The sequence below is a fragment of the Anarhichas minor genome, unplaced genomic scaffold (assembly GCF_050575085.1).
Source record: "Anarhichas minor isolate MPS153535 unplaced genomic scaffold, ASM5057508v1 ptg000063l, whole genome shotgun sequence".
Taxonomy (NCBI): domain Eukaryota; kingdom Metazoa; phylum Chordata; class Actinopteri; order Perciformes; family Anarhichadidae; genus Anarhichas; species Anarhichas minor.
In genome coordinates, this window is record NW_027466509.1 from 1,047,382 (window position 1) to 1,069,395 (window position 22,014).

Genomic DNA, 22,014 nt, shown 5'->3' on the forward strand with positions numbered 1-22,014 from the left:
TCCACAACTGGCTCTGGCATATTGGGTGAAGTTAAAAGGATCTGGAGAGGAACTTCCCGCAACAAATGAGCTGTATGAATGCTGGGAATACACCCAAAGTAAAGGCAAAGGGTTTGGTTGGACAATCAGTGCAATAGCCAAAGGATACGGGTTGAGCCACGGTCGCCCCCATTTAACACTCATAGAAGAGAGGAAGAAATGGATGGAAAGAAACTTGTATGACATTGGACATCAGACTCAAGTATACATCAATTATAATTATTATAACTATCTGCAGATTTATACAGATAACGGGAATGGACACGTAGGATCAGGGGTAATCATACCAGAATTTAGTGTGACAATATGCAAACGAATTAATGACAGACTGTCTGTCTTTACAGCCGAAATTAATGCAATAATCTTGGGACTGCAATGGGTAGAAGAGGTCCGGCCTGAGAGAGTGGTCATCTGTTCTGATTCTGCTGCAGCTTTAAACAGCCTGAAGACAAAACGAACAATTAGAGAGGATTTAGTGATGGAAATATCTTTGATAATGTTGAGACTTCAAAGACTGGGAATAAATGTTCAATTTAGCTGGTTCCTGCTCATGTAGGTGTGGAGGGCAATGAGAGAGCAGATATGATTGCAAAGAGAGCACTAACACTAAAAGAAGAGGAGATATTGAATATTCCTTTTGGAAAGGGGGAAGCTAAAGCATTAATAAGAGAGGCAGGACAGGAGTTATGGCAGAAGAAGTGGGACGACGACAACAAAGGAAGACATTATTATAACATTCAGAAATCCATAAATGTGAAGACATACAAAGGGAAGTATAGAAGAGAGGAGGTGATAATATCAAGGTTAAGATTCGGACACACAGGACTTAACTCAACTCTGTATTTAATGGCAAAAATGGACTCAGATAAGTGCATTTGTAATGTTACTGAAGACGTGGAGCATGTTATCCTGAAATGTCAAAGATACAATTCAGACAGGTACATCTTGAACCAAAGAAATGTGTAAATTGGGACGGAAGTGGAGTTTGGAGGGAGTTCTGGCAGCGGACGAAGAATGGCGCGAGTGCTGCAGGGCACTGTTGCGATTTCTTAAAGAAACGGGATTAGACCGTATGATTTAGTTGTTAGTATGTGTTGTTTAGGTTTATTTATTTATTTAGTTATTTATATATATATATATTATTTTATTTTATTTTATTATCAGAAAAGTGAAGAAAAGTTGACCCTGAAAATGCACACTCCGGTACAGTAGGTGGCGGTATGCACCTATGCAAGTTGGTTGCGATCCGCCAATGGAATTTAAAGAAGAAGAAGAAAGCCAGAGCGCGTGGGGTCATTGGACAGTCTGTAGTGGTCTTTGGCGCCCTCCAGTGGTAGCTGGAGCTAATTGAATTCGGATCAGGTGGAGAGTCAGCTGATTCCAGCACAAACAGGAAGAGGAAGTCATATTTCAACAAACTAGTCATGTACAAATAGCTAACTCATTTGTGCCCTTGTTTTATTTATCAAGAAAAGGCTCCCGACTCAAACGATGTTCGGTGGAGACGATGAAGAGGGGGACTTCCTGTCTCCCACAGGAGGGTGAGTTTGTTTGTTTCCAGCAAGCTAACGCTCCTAGCCGGTGAGCTAACTAGCTTAGCACCATTTAGCCATGGCTAGCTGTTCTCGTGTATGAGCCAAATCTCAATTTGACATCTGGCAAATTATTGTGACGTGGTTTGCAACTAATAGCTGTGAGAGATTAACCGGAAGCCCAGGCGATTTAAAACAAGTTGTCCTCTTATTCGGTTTACATGTTGCACCAGGAAGTCAATGTGTTTGATTTATTTTAGTTGTATGGTTCATTATTCTTCCACCAAAATACCAGTTCATAAATAATATGAATGAAGTTCTTTCAGAAGAACACATGTTTTCCGAATGTTCCTGCTGGTTTAAACACAGATATGCTGTATATCTATATATCTATATCTATACCTATATCTATATGAGACTGTATCGCTGCATTGGAGAGTGGAATACTGCAGGTTAGGGTTAGTTCGCTCACTTCACGGCTGTTTGTACCATGTGAGTTAGCAGCTAACGGTACAAAGTGTTCTCATCCTGCGGAGAGTTCTAAAGATGACATCTGTAACAAACTAACAACATTACTCACACAGGGGCGAGTTATTCTGGACACCGTGTCTGATGATGATCTCATGCCTTCATGTGTCCTCTGACCTGTCCTCTGTCTGTGCAGCCAGGTCCTCTGTCAGTAGATGAGACAGAAGCTCCTCATGCTGTGAGTGAATGTTGGGACCTACTAAAGGTCACTCTGTGGTCACTCTGAAGGTCACTCTGAGGTCACTCTGTGGTCTGTTAAGGTTTTACATTCAGGTCTGATGAACCAAACCTGTTGTCAAACGCAGGGTTTTAGATCTCGCTCAAAGATAGTCGATTAGAAAGGATGAAGATAATGTGTTTACATGTGTAGGTTATGTAATTTTAAATGGATGTTTCAGGAACAAGCAGCCAGTGTAGGCATGCTCTGGGGGAGGAGTGCTTATGGCGGCTAATTCCTATCACATGCTGCCTGTTAGAGGAGCAAGGCGAAGCCCAGCTCTGCTCAGCCGGGACCCAGCACCCAGTCTGCTCCTCGCTTTCTTCCTCTGCTGTGCTGTTGAATCTACCACGAAGGTGCGAGTGCACGGGGGGATGAGAAGTCAGGGATAGCCCGGGACCGGAGGGCTGGAACCTCCAATAGAAGGAGTTTGACTCACACATGCAGACGGACTGCCCCCTCTCATCCCAGCTCCTTACCGTGGGAGATGAGAGCCTCGAGGCTTCCAACATGTCTGCTTTGGAAGATACCAGTGACTACCAGTGGAAGGAGTTCCAGGGGTCAGTACAAGTCAGCTGGGCAGTTCTCCAACGCTCGTCTTCTTTCAATGGCACAGAAAGTCTGCAGAGGTTTTGATCCAGCCGCCCCGGTTCGGTCCCTGAGATCTGTGCCTCTGATGGAGGCAGTAGCTCTATCTATGTCGCAGTCTGTAGTTATGTGGTCCAGATATAGTGGCTTCCTTACTACAGTTGTTGTTGTCGTCAGAAAATGAATGGCCATCAATCTTTTTTTAATGTTTCATCAAGTGTTTGACACTTTTAAACAAGAATTGTCAAATGTTTGCTGGTTCCGGTTGGTCAGACGTGAGGATGAGCTGCCTCTCTCTGTTTGATATTGGAGCCTAACCCTGAAAGCATTGAGGATGACGTGGGAGTCAGTAGTTTGACCATGAATGTAGCTCCCCGATGCAGAGCAAGCTTCATCTGCTGAGGGGAAAGTTAAATGTGTTAAATGTTCAGAGCTGTTGAGGTGAGGCCGGTAACCCCTGAGACGGAGAGGAGAGGCTTGCAGGGCTGCGTCACACGCCGTCTCTTGTATCTGAGGCCATCTGTAGCCACAGAGCGGGTCAGACATTTCCTGGCAATAACCATATGAAGATGATCTTCACACCTGTTCTCCTTGCAGGGCCAAGTTGGCCTCCCTGTTTGGACTAGACCAGCAAGGCAGTCAGGGGAACGAGTCCTTCCAGTACACGGCACCGAAGCAGCCCAGAAAGAGCTCCAATGCAGGTGAGACCATCGGAGACGTCGGTGACTCCAGATTCAGCCGTGACGTGGAGGCTCAACTGAAACGTGTCTTTTGTTTGTTTGCAGCACCAGCCGCCCAGAAACCAGCTCCAGCACCTGCAGCTCCTGCAGTGCTGTTTGCCACAGCAGTCCAAGCCTTCAGATAGTGAGGAGACTCGTCTTCTCATGTTTGAAGCATTTCAATGTAGCTTGAAAGCTTCTCATGTGTTTTGTAAATGTAAAACGTGTGCGGGCTGCAAACGTTCAATCCCCACAAGAATTGTTTTGGAACACTTATAAACTGTAACTATACAATGGATCTCCATATAAACTGCATCATTAATGACGACTCTCTTCTTGTACCAAGTGAGTTGAGACCCTTTCTGCCACTCTTGTCCCATGTGCAGCATTAACGGACAGTATGTGAAGCAGGGGAAGCTGGGAGCAGCCGTACTGGGCAACCACACAACTAAAGAGGTCGGAGGTTTGCTAATTGGTCACTTGTTTGAGATTATTGGTGTGACTTTTGATTGTTATGAATAATGCACCTCTTGTCTTCTGCAGTACAAGCTGCTTCTGTACTTGAGCCAACAGAAACAAGTGACCGCTGCCAAGATTCCCGTGGGCTTTGTGTTTACGGTGAGTGGAGACGTAAAGAATGTTGGACACGTATACGGACAGATGATGTGATGCATTAGAGGAATATCACACATCACACTTTTCCAACAACGTATGGAACAACTTTTGAATCTTTTCTGGGTCTGAAAACGCTTGATCACAAACTCTTTATGTATTTTAAGATTCCCGTAGATATTCTTTGAGATAATGTTATTTATCTGATAGTTGGATTAACTATCCAACTATCCACTACTATAGTGTCACTATAGTGTCACTATAGTGACACTATAGTGACACTATAGTAGTACACTACTATAGTAGTACACTATAGTAGTACTATAGTGTCACTATAGTAGTACACTATAGTAGTACTATAGTGTCACTATAGTAGTACTACTATAGTAGTGTACTACTATAGTGTCACTACAGTACTACTATAGTGACACTATAGTGACACTACAGTAGTGTACTACTATAGTGACACTATAGTGACACTACAGTAGTGTACTACTATAGTGTCACTATAGTAGTACTGTAGTGACACTATAGTGACACTATAGTGACACTATAGTACTACTATAGTGTACTACTATAGTAGTGTACTATAGTAGTACTACTATAGTAGTACACTACTATAGTGTCACTATAGTGACACTATAGTAGTACACTACTATAGTGTCACTATAGTAGTACACTACTGTAGTAGTACACTACTATAGTGACACTACTATGGTGACACTATAGTGACACTACTATAGTGACACTATAGTGTCACTATAGTAGTACACTACTATAGTACTATATAGTGTACTACTATAGGTATAGTGTATACCTATATACACTATACCTGTATACTATAGTGTATACTATAGTGTATACTATAGTATACACTATATAGTGTATGCTATAGTATATACTATAGGTATAGTGTATACAGGTATAGTGTATACTATAGTATACACGTATAGTGTATACTATAGTATATACTATAGGTATAGTGTATACAGGTATAGTGTATACACTATATAGTGTATACTATAGGTTATAGGTATAGTGTATACTATAGTATACACTATATAGTGTACTACTATAGTACTATAGTAGTACACTACTATAGTGACACTATAGTAGTGTACTACTATAGTATACACTATACCTATAGTGTATAGTGTATACTATAATATACACTATATAGTATATAGTATATAGGTATAGTGTATACACTATACCTATAGTGTATATAGGTATACACTATAGTGACACTATAGTAGTACACTACTGTAGTGTACTACTATAGTACTTATAGATTTTAGTACTCAATGAGCCGAGAGCCATCAGAGGAGTCAAAGCCACAGGAAGTGGAGACAACATGACTAAAGGAATTCAATGATGGGCAAATGACCTTGGCCGATGGCGTGGTTCTGCCAGACGGGTCCATTGAGTACTAAAATCATTGCAGATGTTTGACTCCAATAGTGTACTACTGATGATGAGAAATTATGCAGAAATGAAGAGATAAAATAAAAATGATCACGTGTTGTTTCTCTCCTGCAGGTCCAGCCAAACAATTACTGCACGTTCTATGATGAGCAGAGGCAGAACTGGTCCCTGATGTTTGAGTCAGACAAGGCTCTCTGGGACTTCTGCAGAGAGGTGAGTTGATCACGATGGATCTGCAGCACCCTTGTATTATTCTTGCCTACATTACGTGCATGCTTTGGTTCTGTTGTTTATTAGACTTCTTTTATGTGCATCAGGTGTGTCTGGCGAAAGTGAACAGCGAAGTGTCCTTAGATGCTGTGGTGGTTCAGGATCTGAGTCTGGGTGAGGGCCAGGCGGTGGAGAATGGAGACTCGTTGGAGGTGGTGTACACAGGCTGGCTCCTGCAGAACCACGCCATCGGCCAGGTCGCACACTTTGCCCATCATTGAATTCCTTTAGTCATGTTGTCTCCACTTCCTGTGGCTTTGACTCCTCTGATGGCTCTCGGCTCATTGAGTACTAAAATCATTGCAGATGTTTGACTCCAACCAGAACAAGGACAAGTTTCTACGACTGAAGGTTGGAGCCGGAAAAGTGATTAAAGTGAGTCCAAGTTCAGTCCCCATGACACAACACCTGCTCATGCTGTCACATGGTCTGCTCCTCTTTATTACTGTATATCTATTTGATCTCTGTATCTCGTGATCTGCTCTGGATTCCTTTACGTTTCACAAGTGTTGCATGATGTTTGTACATAAAACTATCTGTACAGATCGTACTTTAGCAGCAGATTGCTTTTAGATGTTTCCGAACATAATCTGGTTCAGTATCATGTGTCATTGGGCTTAGCTTTAAATGGCCAGCCTGAGCTGACTGCATCATGTTCATCATCATCATCATATGACATCATTATATATTACTGTCCATACATGATTATTTCATTGTCTGTGTCTGAGCAGGGCTGGGAGGAAGGGATGCTTGGGTTGAAGAAGGCCGGCCGGCGTCTCATCGTCATCCCACCCAGCCAGGCCTACGGGTCCAAGGGAGTCCCCAACCGCGTCCCCCCGAACAGCACTCTTGTTTTTGAAACGGAGCTTCGACGGGTAACAACCATCTGTTCTCGTATTTAGCCTTTTCTAATATACCTGCTCGTTCTAACGGCACACACGTATTCCATTGCACCTTCTGGTGGGACCTCTTTACTTGTAATGTTTGTGAAGTAAGCTGAAGCCTTTTCTGATTTTCTTTTTTGTGCCTTAGGTGAAGTTTTCCAAGGGCAACGGCTCCGTTAGCGGCAGTGCCAGCTCCAGAGACTCTGCTGCTTCCTCCCCCGTTCCTTCCCCAGCCCCCAGTGTGGAGAACCTGGCCTCAGAGCCCCCAGTACAGACAAGCGCCTCAGGTCCCGGCAGACCAGGGTGAGATTTAAACCTCGGGGAATAGTTGACGGCATCATCTTGAACTTGTTTGTCACTTAAGATGATCTGTTTTCGGCCTTTTGTGTTTGTTGCAGCGAGCCACCACTTCGTGCGAAGACAAACTCGCTCAGTGAGCAGCTGGCAGTAAGGACCCGCACGGCTTATCAACAACTTAATGTGACATTCATTCTGTTCAGTTATTGTGCAGCTGTATTCATGGAAGCTTTTTTCTTTCAAACCTCAGAACCCAGACGCCACAAAGGCCAAGCTGATCTCTCGCATGGCAAAGATGGGCCAGCCCATGTTGCCCTTTCTGACCGGAGGGTCCAGCCAGCCCGAGTCCAGTGATTCTGAGCTCGAGGTGGGTCTGCAGCTTCTACGGTCCACTTTAAAGAATACGTCTCGCAATATTCTACATTATGTTCTCAGGTTGTCCGTCTTATTCTTGTGAGGACGATATCTGAGGGACGCCCTGAGGGATGGTCTTCAGATGTCTCCAGATGTCTACAGTTTTACACAAATGACTAATAGCATAGCATTATCAAGTGATGGCATGTTGAGGAAAACAACCTCAAGGTGGTAATTCTACTTTTTTATCGTCAACAAACTCCATAAATAGACCAACAACTGATGGATCTACTATACAGTGTTGTGTGTGTATCACAGCCTGTCTCTTCTTCCTCAGTGAGCCTCATCACCATGAACACACACACACACACACTAGTTTACACACACCGTCCTGCTGCCACAAATACTCACTAGAGCACCATTTGTGGATTAATCCGCCGCTGAAAATAGTCCCTAACAAATGCACTCTTTCCTGCTCTTTGAGTAGCATCTGATTAAAGACTAGAGTGACCAGCTGTTTTAGGAATATTGTAACCTTATTATGAGAAATAAATTACAAATCTGTTAGAAAACGTACGTGTTGAAGGACTTTAGACGGGGTAGAGAAGTCCCAAAGACTAAGAGACCAACTAACATTGTTGCTTTTGAGGAACTTTTAACTGGTTATGAATACTAATGCCTCTATGTGACCGTCATAAGGTAGCGAGAACATCGGAGAGAAGATGGTCTATTTCTATATCGAGTTATTCTTATGCTCGTCATCGTTGCCTCCGGGTACACGGCAGCAGCGTCTCCTGCTCCGCCGGCACCGCGCTGCTGCAGACCCAGGCCGTGTTGTTGAGCTCGCTGGAGGGAAGGGAGACACGGGAGAGCCAGGACTGACTGGAGCAGCCTGTCAGACACCTGCGGTACTCAAATAAGAGCTTTTCTAAAGCGACTGGTGCTCGGAAACATTACCGCTTTCGACCACAGTGAGTCGCAAAATCAACACAAAATGAACGTTCTTGTAGTAACTTTACTGGGATTTGGTGACGATAAGAAAAATAATAGATAGAAATATGAAAGCCAGCTGCCTTCATCTGCACAAAAGCTCAAAGATAAAATAATATTAGAGTTTGATTAGAAAACCTCAATAGAAGCTTTTGAAGTGACGTGCGGTACAGACCTGACAGGTCAAGGAGGAGCTTCATCAAGCCTGCTCTTTCCTTCAATCTGTCTCGCAAATCCCCTGATTTCATGGGAATGCAATACAAAATATCTGAGTGCCCCTAAAAATGGCTGTCTGCCAGATGTGGTGTCATGACTGACTTGGTGCCACTATTGGGTTGATCTGCAGGACACCGGTGGCAGCAGAGCAAAGGACCGGCCTGCAGCTCCGTCTCCGGTGCAGATGTCCTCTGCTGCTCCAGCCTCAGCACACGGTAAACTTCTTCCACTTGTTCGTATGTGCGTTCCTCCTCCAGCAGCTCTAGAGTACAGAGAACACAGTATGTTTTACTATTTCTTGGTAAATTCCTTTATTCCTTTATGTATTTTCCTGCAGTACATCCTCATCCTCACACTGCTCCGTCTGCTGCCTTACTTCCTGTTATGACCACGGCTGCCCCACAGCCTGGGCTGTCGGGCAGCAGCCATGCCTTTCAGGTGAGATTATATCCACATTCTGTACTGACTCATCATCAGTAAGTACATCATGGACACATGTGTTAACAGCAGTGCATGGTGTTGTTTCACAGCCTTACTCCTACACTCAGAGCTCTCAGCTGCAGCCTGTTGGCCAGGTCTACCCTGCACAAACCATCCCATACATGGGTAAGAAACAACGCTCAACTCCGTTACAAGAAGCCATGATGATCAGTGGAGCGTTGATGTAGAGGGTCGTACGGAGTGACATTTAAAATGTAGTGCAGTTTGTCAGTAAAGCTGTGCACTTGAGCAATACATGATTCAGCTGTGAGAGCGTTTTGAGTTTGATTTAAATGCTGAAACCCTTTGACTGTGTGCTTCTCAGGCTCCAGTGATGTGACGTCCTTCTTGATGACTGAGGCCCGACAACACAACACAGAGATCCGGTTAGCGGTCGGAAAAGCAGCAGATAAAGTTGATCAACTAGCCTCAAAGGTACAAACTCTCTGTACGAGAATGTGTTGACTGAGAGGCTCTAGAGCAGTGTTTTTCAACCTTTTCTGAGCGGAGGCACATTTTTTACATTAAAAAGATTCCGCGGCACACCAACAAACAAAAACGTTACAAAATGACACCTTTTAGCATAATACAGCAGATATGCAGGGGTGTCAAACTCACCACAGGGAGGGACAAAACTAAACATTGTGACCACGTTGAGGGCCAAATAGAGTCACCATTTAATAAACAGGATATTGGACAAAGTGCAAAAAGAATACATGTTGAGGTAGGCTACATTATTTTATGCATACGTACCAGAGCCAGATGTTTGGCATCTTTTCTTGGCTGCCAGTTCATTAATATCTGGGGTTAGGTTCTGTAGAAACCCTCACGATGGAGTGAAGGTGCATCAGTGAGACTCCTGTGTGGGTTTGTGTTCCTCTTCATCACAGAGAACAGCTGCTCACACAGGTATGTGCTTCCAAACATGCAGAGCGTTTGAGCAGCATGTAGGCAGAGTTGAGGCATCGTTTTGGGGGTGAAGCTTGTAAACTGTGCAGCGCCCTCAGAGTCACACTTTGCCTTGAGTGTCATTACACTGGAGGTCTATCAGCTCCACAGGTGCTCTTTCCACCTCAACTGCAAACGGATTGCTGAGCAGTTCAGATTTAAATGTCTGAGCTGCAAAGTCGGTAAATCGCCGAGTGAACTCTGTGCCAAGTGCGCCCAGTTTATCAGCAACATGCGCAGTCAGGAACACAGCGGTGGAGACTCGTACTGCATCACACATGTCTGTGGTCACACGTGTCTGTGATCACACATGTCTGTGATCATACATGTCTGTGATCATACATCCCCGTCCCTGAAGCTGCAGGTTTAGCGCAGTGAGATGCTTCGTTATGTGTGGGCCCGTTATGATAAACATGATATTTTCTGGCGGGCCGTTGTACCGAGGGCCGGATATATGCTGACAATTTAATGACAAGTCTCTCAATGTGTTGATCCTTACGAGGGTTTTCATCTGGGTTATGTTGTCCAGGGCCCAGTTCAGAGTCTGCATTTTTCCTTTTCAAATATTTCTCCATCGCTGTTCGTCTCGTCACCGCAACATCTCCCGCGCGTCATTTCATTCTACTGTCCTAAATGAACAAGGTCATTACTGCGCTACCTACTGCCCCCCACTGGCATGGAAGAGCATGTATTACTTAGCCAGACACTATGTTGCAGCTCAGACGCTCAACAACTAAATCATATTTTTTTAGACTCATTAAGTGAAATTGGACATTTTCCCACAGCACACCTGACGATCTCTCACGGCACACTGGTTGAAAATCACTGCTTTAGAGGACCAGTGTGTAGGATTTAGTGGCACCTGGTGGTGAACTCCCTCCCCTTCCAAGAACCTACGCTGGCTAATAGATCCCCCCCCCAAATCCTCCACACTGGTCCTAATAGAAAAGAGATGCAAGTGGTTCTTGTCTTTTGTTTTACTTGAAAAGATAGATGACCTTCAGAGGCAGGGGAGTCTCTCCATGGGTGTTCCTAGTATGTCGATGGAAACCTCCATGATCATGCACAACATCCAGAGAATCATCCAGGTACGGTGCATGTCTTTCCTCAGCTCCATTTACAACACAAAGACCGTTTCTCTTAGCACATCTGTCGGTGTACTGGGATCATATCGTGTTCTAAAAACTCTTGTTTTATTTTTAGGAAAATGAATGTTTAAAAAAGGAAGTCTTCGAGAAAAGCTCTCGCATTGAGGAGCAGAACCATAAGATTGGGGAGCTCATCAACCAGAACCAGAGGTGAGTCAGAAAGTGTCCAACAGTTCTGACAGCCGGCCAGACGATCGTGTCCTACCACGAGTTCATCTAGAGATGGACCTATGATAATGTGCAGCTCTTCTGTTTAAGCTCAATCATGTGACTTGAGTTATTATTTAGTTTTGTTTCACACAGCTGTCAGGATAGAATAAGGATCAATCTCCAACATGCTGTTTTATATGATCTTTATGAGACGATGTCACATCTTTGTAGTCCCATCATACTTCAGTGTGGAAGTAAAATGAGTGAATTAAAATGACAATGTAACTGGTAAGAATAATAAATGTATGAACTTAACAATGTGTATGGGCCTCTATCTGCTCTCACACATGACTATTTCTACATGACTGAGTCGTCCATATCTCCTCCTCACTGATGATTGACTGATGAAGTATCACAAAGTGCTGTTGCTGTATCTGAGGTGGATGTAACGTGATTGTGCTGTGGTGGTCTAGGTACGTGGAGCAGAGCAACCTGCTGCTGGAACAGAGGAACGACTCCCTCAAGTCATCCAGTGAACAGCGCCAGGCCAGATTACTGCAGGCTGAGCAGGACAAGGTGAGGACACTTCACTGGGGAAAAGGGCAACACCTGAGACTGCTCCAAGTTCTCATGCTGTGCTGACAGACTACACTGTTAGTCAGTAGATAGTGGTTTATTATGGAGCTAAACCATCGCATGCACCACAGTATTGACATACCTTTGTGATCTGAGCCTGAAATGCAGCACAGCTGGCCTAGTTAGGGTTAGAGGTAGAGTTAGGGTTAGAGGTAGAGGTAGGGTTAGAGGTAGGGTTAGGTTAGGTAAGGAGCGTAGTTAGAGGTAGGGTTAGAGGTAGGGTTAGAGGTAGGGTTGGAGGTAGGGGTAGAGGTAGAGGTAGGGGTAGAGGTAGGGTTAGAGGTAGGGTTGGAGGTAGGGTTAGAGGTAGGGTTGGAGGTAGGTTGGAGGTAGGGGTAGGGTTAGAGGTAGGGTTGGAGGTAGGGGTAGGGTTAGGGGTAGGGGTAAGGTTAGAGGTAGGGGTAGGGTTAGAGGTAGGGGTAAGGTTAGAGGTAGGGTTAGAGGTAGGGTTAGAGGTAGAGGTAGGGTTAGAGGTAGGGTTAGGGGTAGGGTTAGAGGTAGGGTTAGAGGTAAGGTTAGGGGTAGAGGTAGGGTTAGGGGTAAGGTTAGAGGTAGGGTTAGAGGTAGGGTTAGGGGTAGAGGTAAGGGTAGGGGTAGGGTTAGAGGTAGGGTTAGAGGTAAGGTTAGGGGTAGAGGTAGGGTTAGGGGTAAGGTTAGAGGTAGGGTTAGGGGTAGAGGTAGGGGTAGGGTTAGAGCTAGTTTAGGAACGCTGTCTGTGGTGTGACGTTTGTCCAGCAGAGAGCACTGAAGTGTAAAATGTCCTGCTCAGTACTTTTCCTCTTGAATAACCAAATTTAAGGCATCTTTATGAAGAAAAAAATGTTTGATACATATTTATGGAAATGTTTTCTAAATATTACGTTAGTCATTTAGCTGATGCTTTGATCCAAAGTGACTTACAATCCAGATGCTATCACACCGTAGGCTCAGCTACAGGAGACATTGTTGGGGTTAAGTGTCTTGCTCAAGGACACATCGACGTGTGACTAGTGGAGCCGGAGATTGAACCGCCGACCCTCTGATAGGACGGCCCTGCTCTCCACTTAGCCACAGTCGCTCATATGTCTCTCTATATAACTATGTATTCATTTATATAGAGTTCTGTTATAGGTGTATATTGTCTTGTAAAAGAAACCACATTTATTCACTATTGCACCATTTGTACGTTCACTATATACACGGGACTCAAATGACAAATCAAACAAGGAAAGGTGCTACAATCTTTACATCACATGTGTCTGTAACTGGTTTTAAATTGTTTTTACATGATTTTGGTGAAAACTGAATCTCAAATGTGTGTGAATTTGTCAGATAGACTGAAGGATCAGAAGTTCTCTTGAGTGAACTCTTACTACCCATTGGACAATCAGAAGCATTATCTAGTCTCAAAGCTGAGAACAGATGGTTTCATCACCTCATTAAATGATTTTTTCAGGACAGTGACATTTGGCAGAATGACTTTGCAACACAAAGTGATCAGTAATGTGCTTTGTACTGTTGTAGAGATAAGTGGTACATTGTGAATAGTAACGTAAAGAGTACGTACGTCATTATCTTCTGTTCTACGCCATGTGAATTTCACTTAGTATGTATTAATGGTTTCCTGTCTGTTACCTGTCACACATCTGATGCTAAATATAAGGTGTTCACTCTCTGCCTGCCTGTTTGCGCTGCAGTGCTGCTCTGAGAACAATCCAGCATTTACTGCTCTCTCTCCTCAGCATGCTCTGCCTCAGGACCTGGGCTCCGGCCAGGTGAGCCTGTTTTCTCTGTGTACCGCAACCAGACCGGGTCAAACAGTATCTGCAAGAGAAGAAGGAAACGACAAAGTCAAATTGTGTAAGCGCTCCAAATCAACCTGGAAAACAAAGCAAAGACGTCTCCTCAGTTTGTCATTAACAGTTCCCATGTAGAGAGCACAACAGAAGCATGTCCACGTCACAGGACAGTTGTGAGTTTACACACTCTCTGCAAACGATTTCAAATTCACTCTGGATGCAACATCTGACAATCCTCTTCCAAACGTGCTCAAAGTGTGACGCATCCTGTGGAACTACTGTTTGACCCAGATCTGACCGCTGCCGCTGGAATCATCCTCCTCATGTCACACTTCAAAGACATTTGAACTAACTTTCCTTCTTCTCTTTCCATCAGCCATCACTCACCATCTTCCTCCCACAGGGTCGCGCTGCTCACACCACTAGCACCAGTAGCCATTCATCTCGGCTGTCCTTCTGTTGTTCCACTGTCTCTGTGTGGCCGGGGTTTTCCTTCACTGCAGACACTGGTACATCACCCCTCCCCCTGTCCTCCTGCTTCTCCATCAGGTCCGTCTGACGGAGGATTTGGCTTCGTCCACGGCCCAGCTGTCTCAGCTGCAGCTAGAAGCTACAGCTCACCAGCAGAAGGCCTCGGTGCTGCAGAGTGAACTGAGCTCAGCGCTGCATGACAGTGAGAGGCACTGCCAGCGCATCGCTGCCCTGGAAACCCAGCTGGGAGGTTAGTGTTGATGGAGAGTCCTGCAGCACGTCTTGCCTTCATGAAAGGTCATAACAACATAACAACAGGTGTTAAATGGACTGTACTTGTATAGTTCTCTTCTAGTCTTCCGACCACTCGCAGCGCTACAACACTAGATGTCATCATTCATGTTGCTTTGTTAGCAGATCCAGATACATTTTGAAGAACTAAAAATTCCATAGAAGACAAAAGAAATGCTGAAAATACAGTTACTGACTAACTGAGCAGAGGCCATGTTGGTCCACGATAACTGTAAAGAACGCTGCTTTATATGTTCCAGAGCTGAAGGAGGCAGCAGAGAGGACTCAGGCTCAGTACCGCTCAGAGAAGCAAAGACGCAAAGAGATGGAGCTGAGAGTTGTCAACATGGAGGAGGAACTGCAGGATCTAAAGACTGATAAAGAGAGCCTCGAACGAGTACGTATGCGTCATGTTCTGGTCCTTCCGTCAGTGACCTTGGGTCTCCCCAGAGGGCAGCCACTTCACATCAGTGCACAGAAGACCACATGGTGACAAGGATGATATGTTTAAGAACTGTTCAGATCAAGAAAGAATTCACGCAGGAGTTTTTGAAATGTGAAAGACTTGTTGTGTAAATGTTGACTAACGGATGGTTCCCCTTCCTTTAAGACATTCTCAGAGAGGAAGAACAAGTGGCAGGCTGAGCGTCGGCGTCGGGATGAGGAGGTGGAGGAGCTCCGTAAGAGCAGCCAGCAGGAGGTGGACAACCTTCGAGCTCAACTCCGCAATGCCAGGACCAGCACCGACAACGCTGCATCTGAACAGGTTGCTTCCAATGACAGGGCTCTACTGTAGGAATGTGAAGGGTAACGGGACGGGTTCATAACGTCTCTCTGATTCCCTCAATTAGTTCTGGATCAGGTAAAGTTATAGTGAGGAACCTTTAACTAAAGTATAAAACCAATTCCTCTATATGACCTCCGTCATCAAAGAGACCATCAGAGAGAAGATGGTCTGTTTCTATAGAGTTATTCTTAATGCTCGTCATCGGAGCCACCGGGTCGGATTCTGGTGAAATCAGATGAACTCATGCAGGTTCACCAGAACCTCCTTCAGCTCAGACTCCAGCAGAGACCGGTCCACCGTGAACAGACCCAGATCCTCCAGCAGAGACCGGGTTCTTTCTGAAAGCTTTACTAAAGCCCGTTCTATGGAAGTGTTTACCTCAGTGGCTACATTGTGGACATGGCTTCACTAACGTATACCTTGTATGTGTCACAGTTGTCTCAGCTGCAGGCGGTGCGGGAGGACGAGTGGAAGGGGAAGTGTGAGCAGATGTTGGCCTCTGCTAAAGAGCAGCACAGTGGAGAGCTGGCTGAGCTAACGGAGCACAGAGATGCTCTGCAGGACAAGCTAACGCAGCTACAGGAGAAGGTAGACAAGCTAGCCACGGTAAAACACGACCATGAGCAATATCATCCGAGCGTTTGTCTCATTGGTTGTTGACTTAATGAGGAAGTCCAACTCTGTACATGATGGTAACTTTATTAGACTACAGATGACATTATGGGAGATGTAGGTCCAGCAGCTTTGTGATGCTGGAGTGACCCTTTTAATCATAATGTGATTCCTCTAGTGTGATTGTTGTATCTTTTCATCACAATACAGAGCAGATTTACTACATTCATGTTTTATGTTCATTACATCGGCTTTAACAAATGAAGGAGTAATATGTTCCTCATCATTTGAATGACCGTTGTCACATGAAGGATTTATTTATACATGTACCAACAACTCAAAGGCTCAAATAGCTGCTGCCAAAGAAAACAAATCCATAAAGTACCTTTGGTTTGTTTACTTAGATTCACCATAATGTGAAAGAAGAAACGGTTGTTTGTACAGTATTATTAATGTGAATATATGAGTTGTGATTGCCTTATGTACGGCCTCTCTCACTCTCAACAGTTCACGGTTCTGAAGCAGTCCAGAGATTCAGAAGAACAGGCTTTGCTACAACACGGCGGGGAGACTGAGGAGCTGCAGGTCCTTCAGGAGAAAGTAAGTCGTCAGTCAGCCGGTGCTTCTAATTAGATCAAACGGTCGTCATTGGCAGGGAATGTCCACAACTAATTTGTTCATTACTATCACCCCCCTCCCTCCACACACACACACACACACACACACACACACCCCGTCACTGCATGTTGTTCTCTTTAAGTGCACAGCCTTGGAGCAGCAAGGACTAGCTGTAAGGGAGGAACTGGAGAGAAGAGTGGCTGAACTGGAGAAGAAGCTGGCAGAGGAGGAGAGCTCAGGAGACACTTCAGCAGAGGTGAGGAGTCATCCATGAGCACTCTCGCACACACTCTCTCTCACACACACACACACACACACACACACACACACACACGTAAACCAGTCCAAGTTGAACCAGCACCTTTATGGTCCAGTCAGAACTCAATCTGAATAGGATTCTAATGTTACGGATGTGATGATGTAATGAATAGAGTGTGATAGTGCTCATCATCTCTGTGTGTACCTGCAGGTGAAGCGTGTGATGAACGGAGTGTTTCACTCCCTGCGGGGGGAGTTTGACCTCGGGGAGTCTTACAGTGGCCAGGCTGTGCTGGGGGTGATCGTCACGACTATTAAGGTGAGTGCCTTTACACAGAAACAAGGTTCTGGATCACACCCCCCACAGATCCAAACAGGGAGTGGAGGCACAGACGTCCAGCTCATCATCCTCTTATCTATCCATCTCAAGGGCTTTCATCAGTGGACCAGCACCACATAGGGACTCATTGATTTCAATGAAAATCTTCAAGATGATTACATTAAGAAAAAGACTTAGAACAAGTGAGCTTTAGGGAGAGACTGAGAAGAGTTGTCCTGCCTGAGAAGAACCGTAGGGAGTAAGAGGATCAGTGAAACAGGCAGGACCTGACTCCTCCAAGCTCTAACAACCAGCTGCTCTAGAAGGCACAGGTCACCAGAGAAGAGACGCTGTGGTCACTTCTCAGGGTGTGTAGAAGCCTGGCAGCAGTAATACCCAGCTACTGTACACACACACACACACACACGTCATTGTATTCACTATAATAGAGGCGGATGATACTTACTGTCTGATATTTATATAACACACTAGTGCCATGCATATGTGTTGTTGACCTGTCCTCATGATATTTCTCTTCCAGAATGTAACCATGCAGCTTCTGGGGGGCGCAGACAGAGCTCCACTGAGACCGAGTAAGGACGAAGAGGAGGAAGAGGAAGAAGAGGAGGAAGGAAGTGACGACGTGAAACAAAGACAGCAGACTTTACAGAATGTACATGTGAATGGTGACCGAGAAGTCAGAGAGGAAAAAGATTATGAGGCTGATTCAGACTCTCACAAAGTCGGTGAGACCCAGATGGATCAGGAAGTAGCAGCAGACGAGGAGACAGAGACCGAGATGGAGTCAAAGACACAAAGTCAGACTGAAGCAGTAGAGGCCACTGAACCGAAACCCACACAGACAGCAGATTGTGAAGTGCAGCAGGAGACGGCAGGACACTCTGTTCCTGAGATCTCTCCAGAGGAAAAGCACAGCGATCAGTCTGTAGATCTCGATGAGGAACCTGATGAGAGTCCACCGCCTGAGGACGGACAGGAAGCTGTGTCAGGAAGGAATGGAGAAGAAATGCATGGGGCTTCTCAGGAAGCCTTTGGACCCCCAGCCAACCCACCTCCACCACCAAGCAGCTCAAGACAGGACACAAGGTGAGTCCTGGCATCACCGCTTGCGATGTCATCATACCTGGCCAGCAACGGTGTCTGTCAGTGACGTCTCATAAAGGCAGCAGGAGCCGTCTCAGTGCTGCAGTGTGCTCCATCTCCTACGGTCTACGGCCGTATTCATGGCCCTACTTCCACATAGGGGGTTTGATGTTGTTCATGGGGGAGGGGTCTATAGTCTTCTTCTTTAAGAGTGGCTGAATAACAGCTGACCTGACCCGCTAGATGGTTTGTTTCACAGAACCATCTGAGTAGCTGTCATTTGAAACTGTTTGCTTTTAAAGAATACTTGGCAGGTGATTTGATAAAACATCTGTCAATCAAACTCTTACCAAAGCGAGTCAGGAGAAGAGCGATCACATGTTGTCCATGGAGAAAAGCCTTCAGTGTTGTCTTGCTCTTCTTTCAATGAAGAGATCCTTTCTAGATCTGATAGAACTTATCCTCTAGTGCAGTGGTTCTCAACTGGTCTGGCTGTGGGACCCACCATCACCCCTTAATGACAAGCCGCGACCCAAATTATATATATATATATATATATATATATATAATCAAGAAGTCTAGTAGTAACGTCTCTGTGTAGTCAACAACTGCCAAATCAAATAAAGAAAGTACACATCAATTATATTTTAACAAATATTATTCTCATTTTTCAAATTAAACTGGATGGATTATAAATAATACATGAATAAATGTTCTTCTCATTTCAAGTAAAATAACGGCTGGATTAAAGAATAAATTACGTAACGAAATTAATTTTAGAAAATGATTTTCACTGAATTGCCCTGCAGCTTTAAACTCATTCAGGGTGAAGTGATAAAGACACGATATTATATTTTTCTCATCTTCTAAACAGATAAATGAGTGTGGGAAGAATTCACCTCTATGAGTCTGTCCAGTCAGAGTCTAATGACTCCGGTCTCTCTGGACATTCTTCTCTTTTGGAAATCGTCCTATGATTTGACTTTCACACCTCAACAGTCCTGCTCTGTGGTCTCTTTCCTCGTCTCTCCCCCGTGTGTCACGGTGTGTTTACATCTCACTCAAGTCAGGAAACTCGTCAGAATACTCATATTTGATTGGATGAGCTGCATCACGTGATGTGATTCACAACGCATCGGTCGGTGTTTTTCCTGCACTGCTGAACAAGTGCCGTAAATGCTGGAATAATTCCGCTGCATAAAAAATGCCCTTCAAAATAAAATCACATTTATTTATTTTCTGTCAGGCAAAAGCCCGCGACCCACTGAAAACGGGTCCGCGGACCCACCAGTTGAGAATCACTCCAGTTTGAGTGTGGAGTGAGAGGTTTGATTCATGTGACAAAGAATCACGTGAATCTGAACAAAAACAAAAATAATTCATTTTGACCTGCTGACCTGGTCCCATGTGGTCTTGAAGGCCAATCCAACTTCATTTCAAGTGTCCAGGTTTCACTGTAACATGTCTCTACTGAAGCCTGCAGACTCACTGCCTGTCTCTCTGCTGCTCTGTCTCGCTTGCTTCATCCCAATCTTCCTCTTTGCTGTCCTTTTGTACCACCCCGCCCTTTTTCACCCATTCTCTCAGTCTGACTGGGAGACTGGGTGAGGAAAATGGAGAGGAGACATTTTTCCAGAGCACAGCTCCCGCCAAGCCCCCTGCAGCACCCAGCGAGGAGGAAGAGGAGGATGAGATGGTGAGGAAGGATCTCCTCCCGTTCCTTGTTTAGTTTCAGTGTTCAGTCAGTCGGGGATGTTCATCACGACATCATTCTGCTTTAAAATGATGGCTGCCTGTTCTGTATGACAGCATTCATGTTCTCATCTCTTTCCTTTGTGTCCAGAGCTTGAAGGGGCGCCCCCCCCCCGCCCCTCTCTTTGGTGATGATGAGGAGGATAATGACCTGGACTGGCTAAACTGACATAATACACACTCTGTGTGTGGTGGAGCAGTCAGCACCAACAGAGAGGAGGAGCCTGATTGGACGGAGCAGACAGACGGTGTGTCCTGCTGATTGACGGTCCACCTCTGATCTACTGATCTACTATCACAGAGGAACAAGTGTTTCATTCATTATGTGATATCTGTTGGTTTTTTTTACATTGCACTGCAGCAGATGAGTCTGTCGAATCAGCAGGAATCCTGTTATTTTAATGATTAGCTTGCTGCTTTAAGAATAGAACTTTTACACAATTTTGCTAACCTGAAATTCCTTCCATAAAATAAATGACATGTAGATTGTGCTCTTGGCTGTATTGTTCCTCTTTGTGTGTGTGTGTGTGTGTGTGTGTGTGTGTGTGTGTGTGTGTGTGTGTGTGTGTGTGTGTGTGTGTGTGTGTGTGTGTGTGTGTGTGTGTGTGTGTGTGTGTGTGTGTGTGTGTGTGTGTGTGTGTGTGTGTGTGTGTGTGTGTGTGTGTGTGTGTGTGTGTGTGTGTGTGTGTGTGTGTGTGTGTGTGTGTGTGTGTGTGTGTGTGTGTGAGAATCAAGTTAAATGTGTTCGTTGGTCAAAGCATTCTTTATGTTGGGCATGACTGCCAGAGACCAGCAGGGGGTGTCCAAACCCTAATAAAACTACACCAGCCATGACCTGTACCAGTTTACATACAGCTGACTGTTAAAGGGACATTTTGACTACAGACACGTGAAAGGTGCGGTGATGGTTTTATATTAGCTGGTGGGTTTGCCTGACATTTATTTGACATTTAGCTGTATTTATTTGTTACATTGTTTTACTAACTTAGTAAAACACAATGTTCAAGTCCAGCCTGATGTTGCCTCACACATAAAAGTCTGATTGGTCCCGACCGAAGACTTTATCAATGCACTGTGTAGTCCACTGGTGCAGCTCTTACCTCCTGTGTGCTGGTGAATCACAGACAGTTTAGCTAACAATGTAGAACATGCTCACTTCTGTTGTTCATGTGCTTTCATCCTCTAGTTACCGTATTTTCCGCACTATAAGGCGCACTTAAAAGCCTTTAATTTTCTCAAAAAACGACAGTGCGCCTTGTAATCCGGAGCGCCTTATATATGGATCAATTGGTTAATTGGTTGATCCATACTGGTTGTACACGGCGCTCTGTCAAAATGTTTCAGTACGACTGGTAAACTACAAAGCCGCACCGCGGTAAACACCGGTACTGTGCTTACTCCTCGTCCAACACCACTTGTGTGTATAAAGACCCCAAAATGGCACCTTTCAAGAGACACGCTTACGACGCTATTCTATTCTATGCGCCTTATAATCCGGTGCGCTTTATAGTGCGGAAAATACGGTACACTGAATATCAATGAAATCATGTGTCTTGCTTTCTGTTGTCATGTTTTGTTCTCTTGCTGCTGTGGGTCAGGGTTGGGGGGGTTAGGGTTGACTGTCTCATTGCTGTGGGTCAGGGTTGGGGGGGTTAGGGTTGACTGTCTCACTGCTGTGGGTCAGGGTAGGGGGGGTTAGGGTTGACTGTCTCACTGCTGTGGGTCAGGGTTGGGGGGGTTAGGGTTGACTGTCTCACTGCTGTGGGTCAGGGTAGGGGGGGTTAGGGTTGACTGTCTCACTGCTGTGGGTCAGGGTTGGGGGGGTTAGGGTTAGGGTTGACTGTCTCATTGCTGTGGGTCAGGGTTGGGGGGGTTAGGGTTAGGGTTGACTGTCTCACTGCTGTGGGTCAGGGTTGGGGGGGTTAGGGTTAGGGTTGACTGTCTCACTGCTGTGGGTCAGGGTAGGGGGGGTTAGGGTTGACTGTCTCACT

At 45.1% G+C, this 22,014-nt stretch overlaps 1 protein-coding gene across 1 annotated transcript; it reads left to right on the forward strand.

Moving 5' to 3' along the window:
- Positions 1 to 1,405: 1,405 nt before the first annotated feature.
- Positions 1,406 to 20,514, forward strand: fkbp15b (FKBP prolyl isomerase family member 15b). Its single transcript, XM_076078136.1, has 29 exons — positions 1,406 to 1,580; positions 3,502 to 3,605; positions 3,690 to 3,768; positions 4,010 to 4,079; positions 4,167 to 4,241; positions 5,775 to 5,873; positions 5,978 to 6,127; positions 6,237 to 6,305; positions 6,662 to 6,805; positions 6,963 to 7,117; positions 7,213 to 7,261; positions 7,362 to 7,478; positions 8,802 to 8,886; positions 9,009 to 9,109; positions 9,202 to 9,277; positions 9,477 to 9,586; positions 11,089 to 11,187; positions 11,303 to 11,397; positions 11,871 to 11,973; positions 14,361 to 14,532; positions 14,834 to 14,970; positions 15,184 to 15,339; positions 15,796 to 15,948; positions 16,480 to 16,572; positions 16,733 to 16,846; positions 17,060 to 17,167; positions 17,709 to 18,274; positions 19,859 to 19,967; positions 20,115 to 20,514. Exons 1-29 carry the CDS (start codon positions 1,531 to 1,533, stop codon positions 20,190 to 20,192), a joined length of 3,516 nt encoding a protein of 1,171 aa, XP_075934251.1. The 5' UTR covers positions 1,406 to 1,530; the 3' UTR covers positions 20,193 to 20,514.
- The last annotated feature ends 1,500 nt before the right edge of the window (positions 20,515 to 22,014 follow it).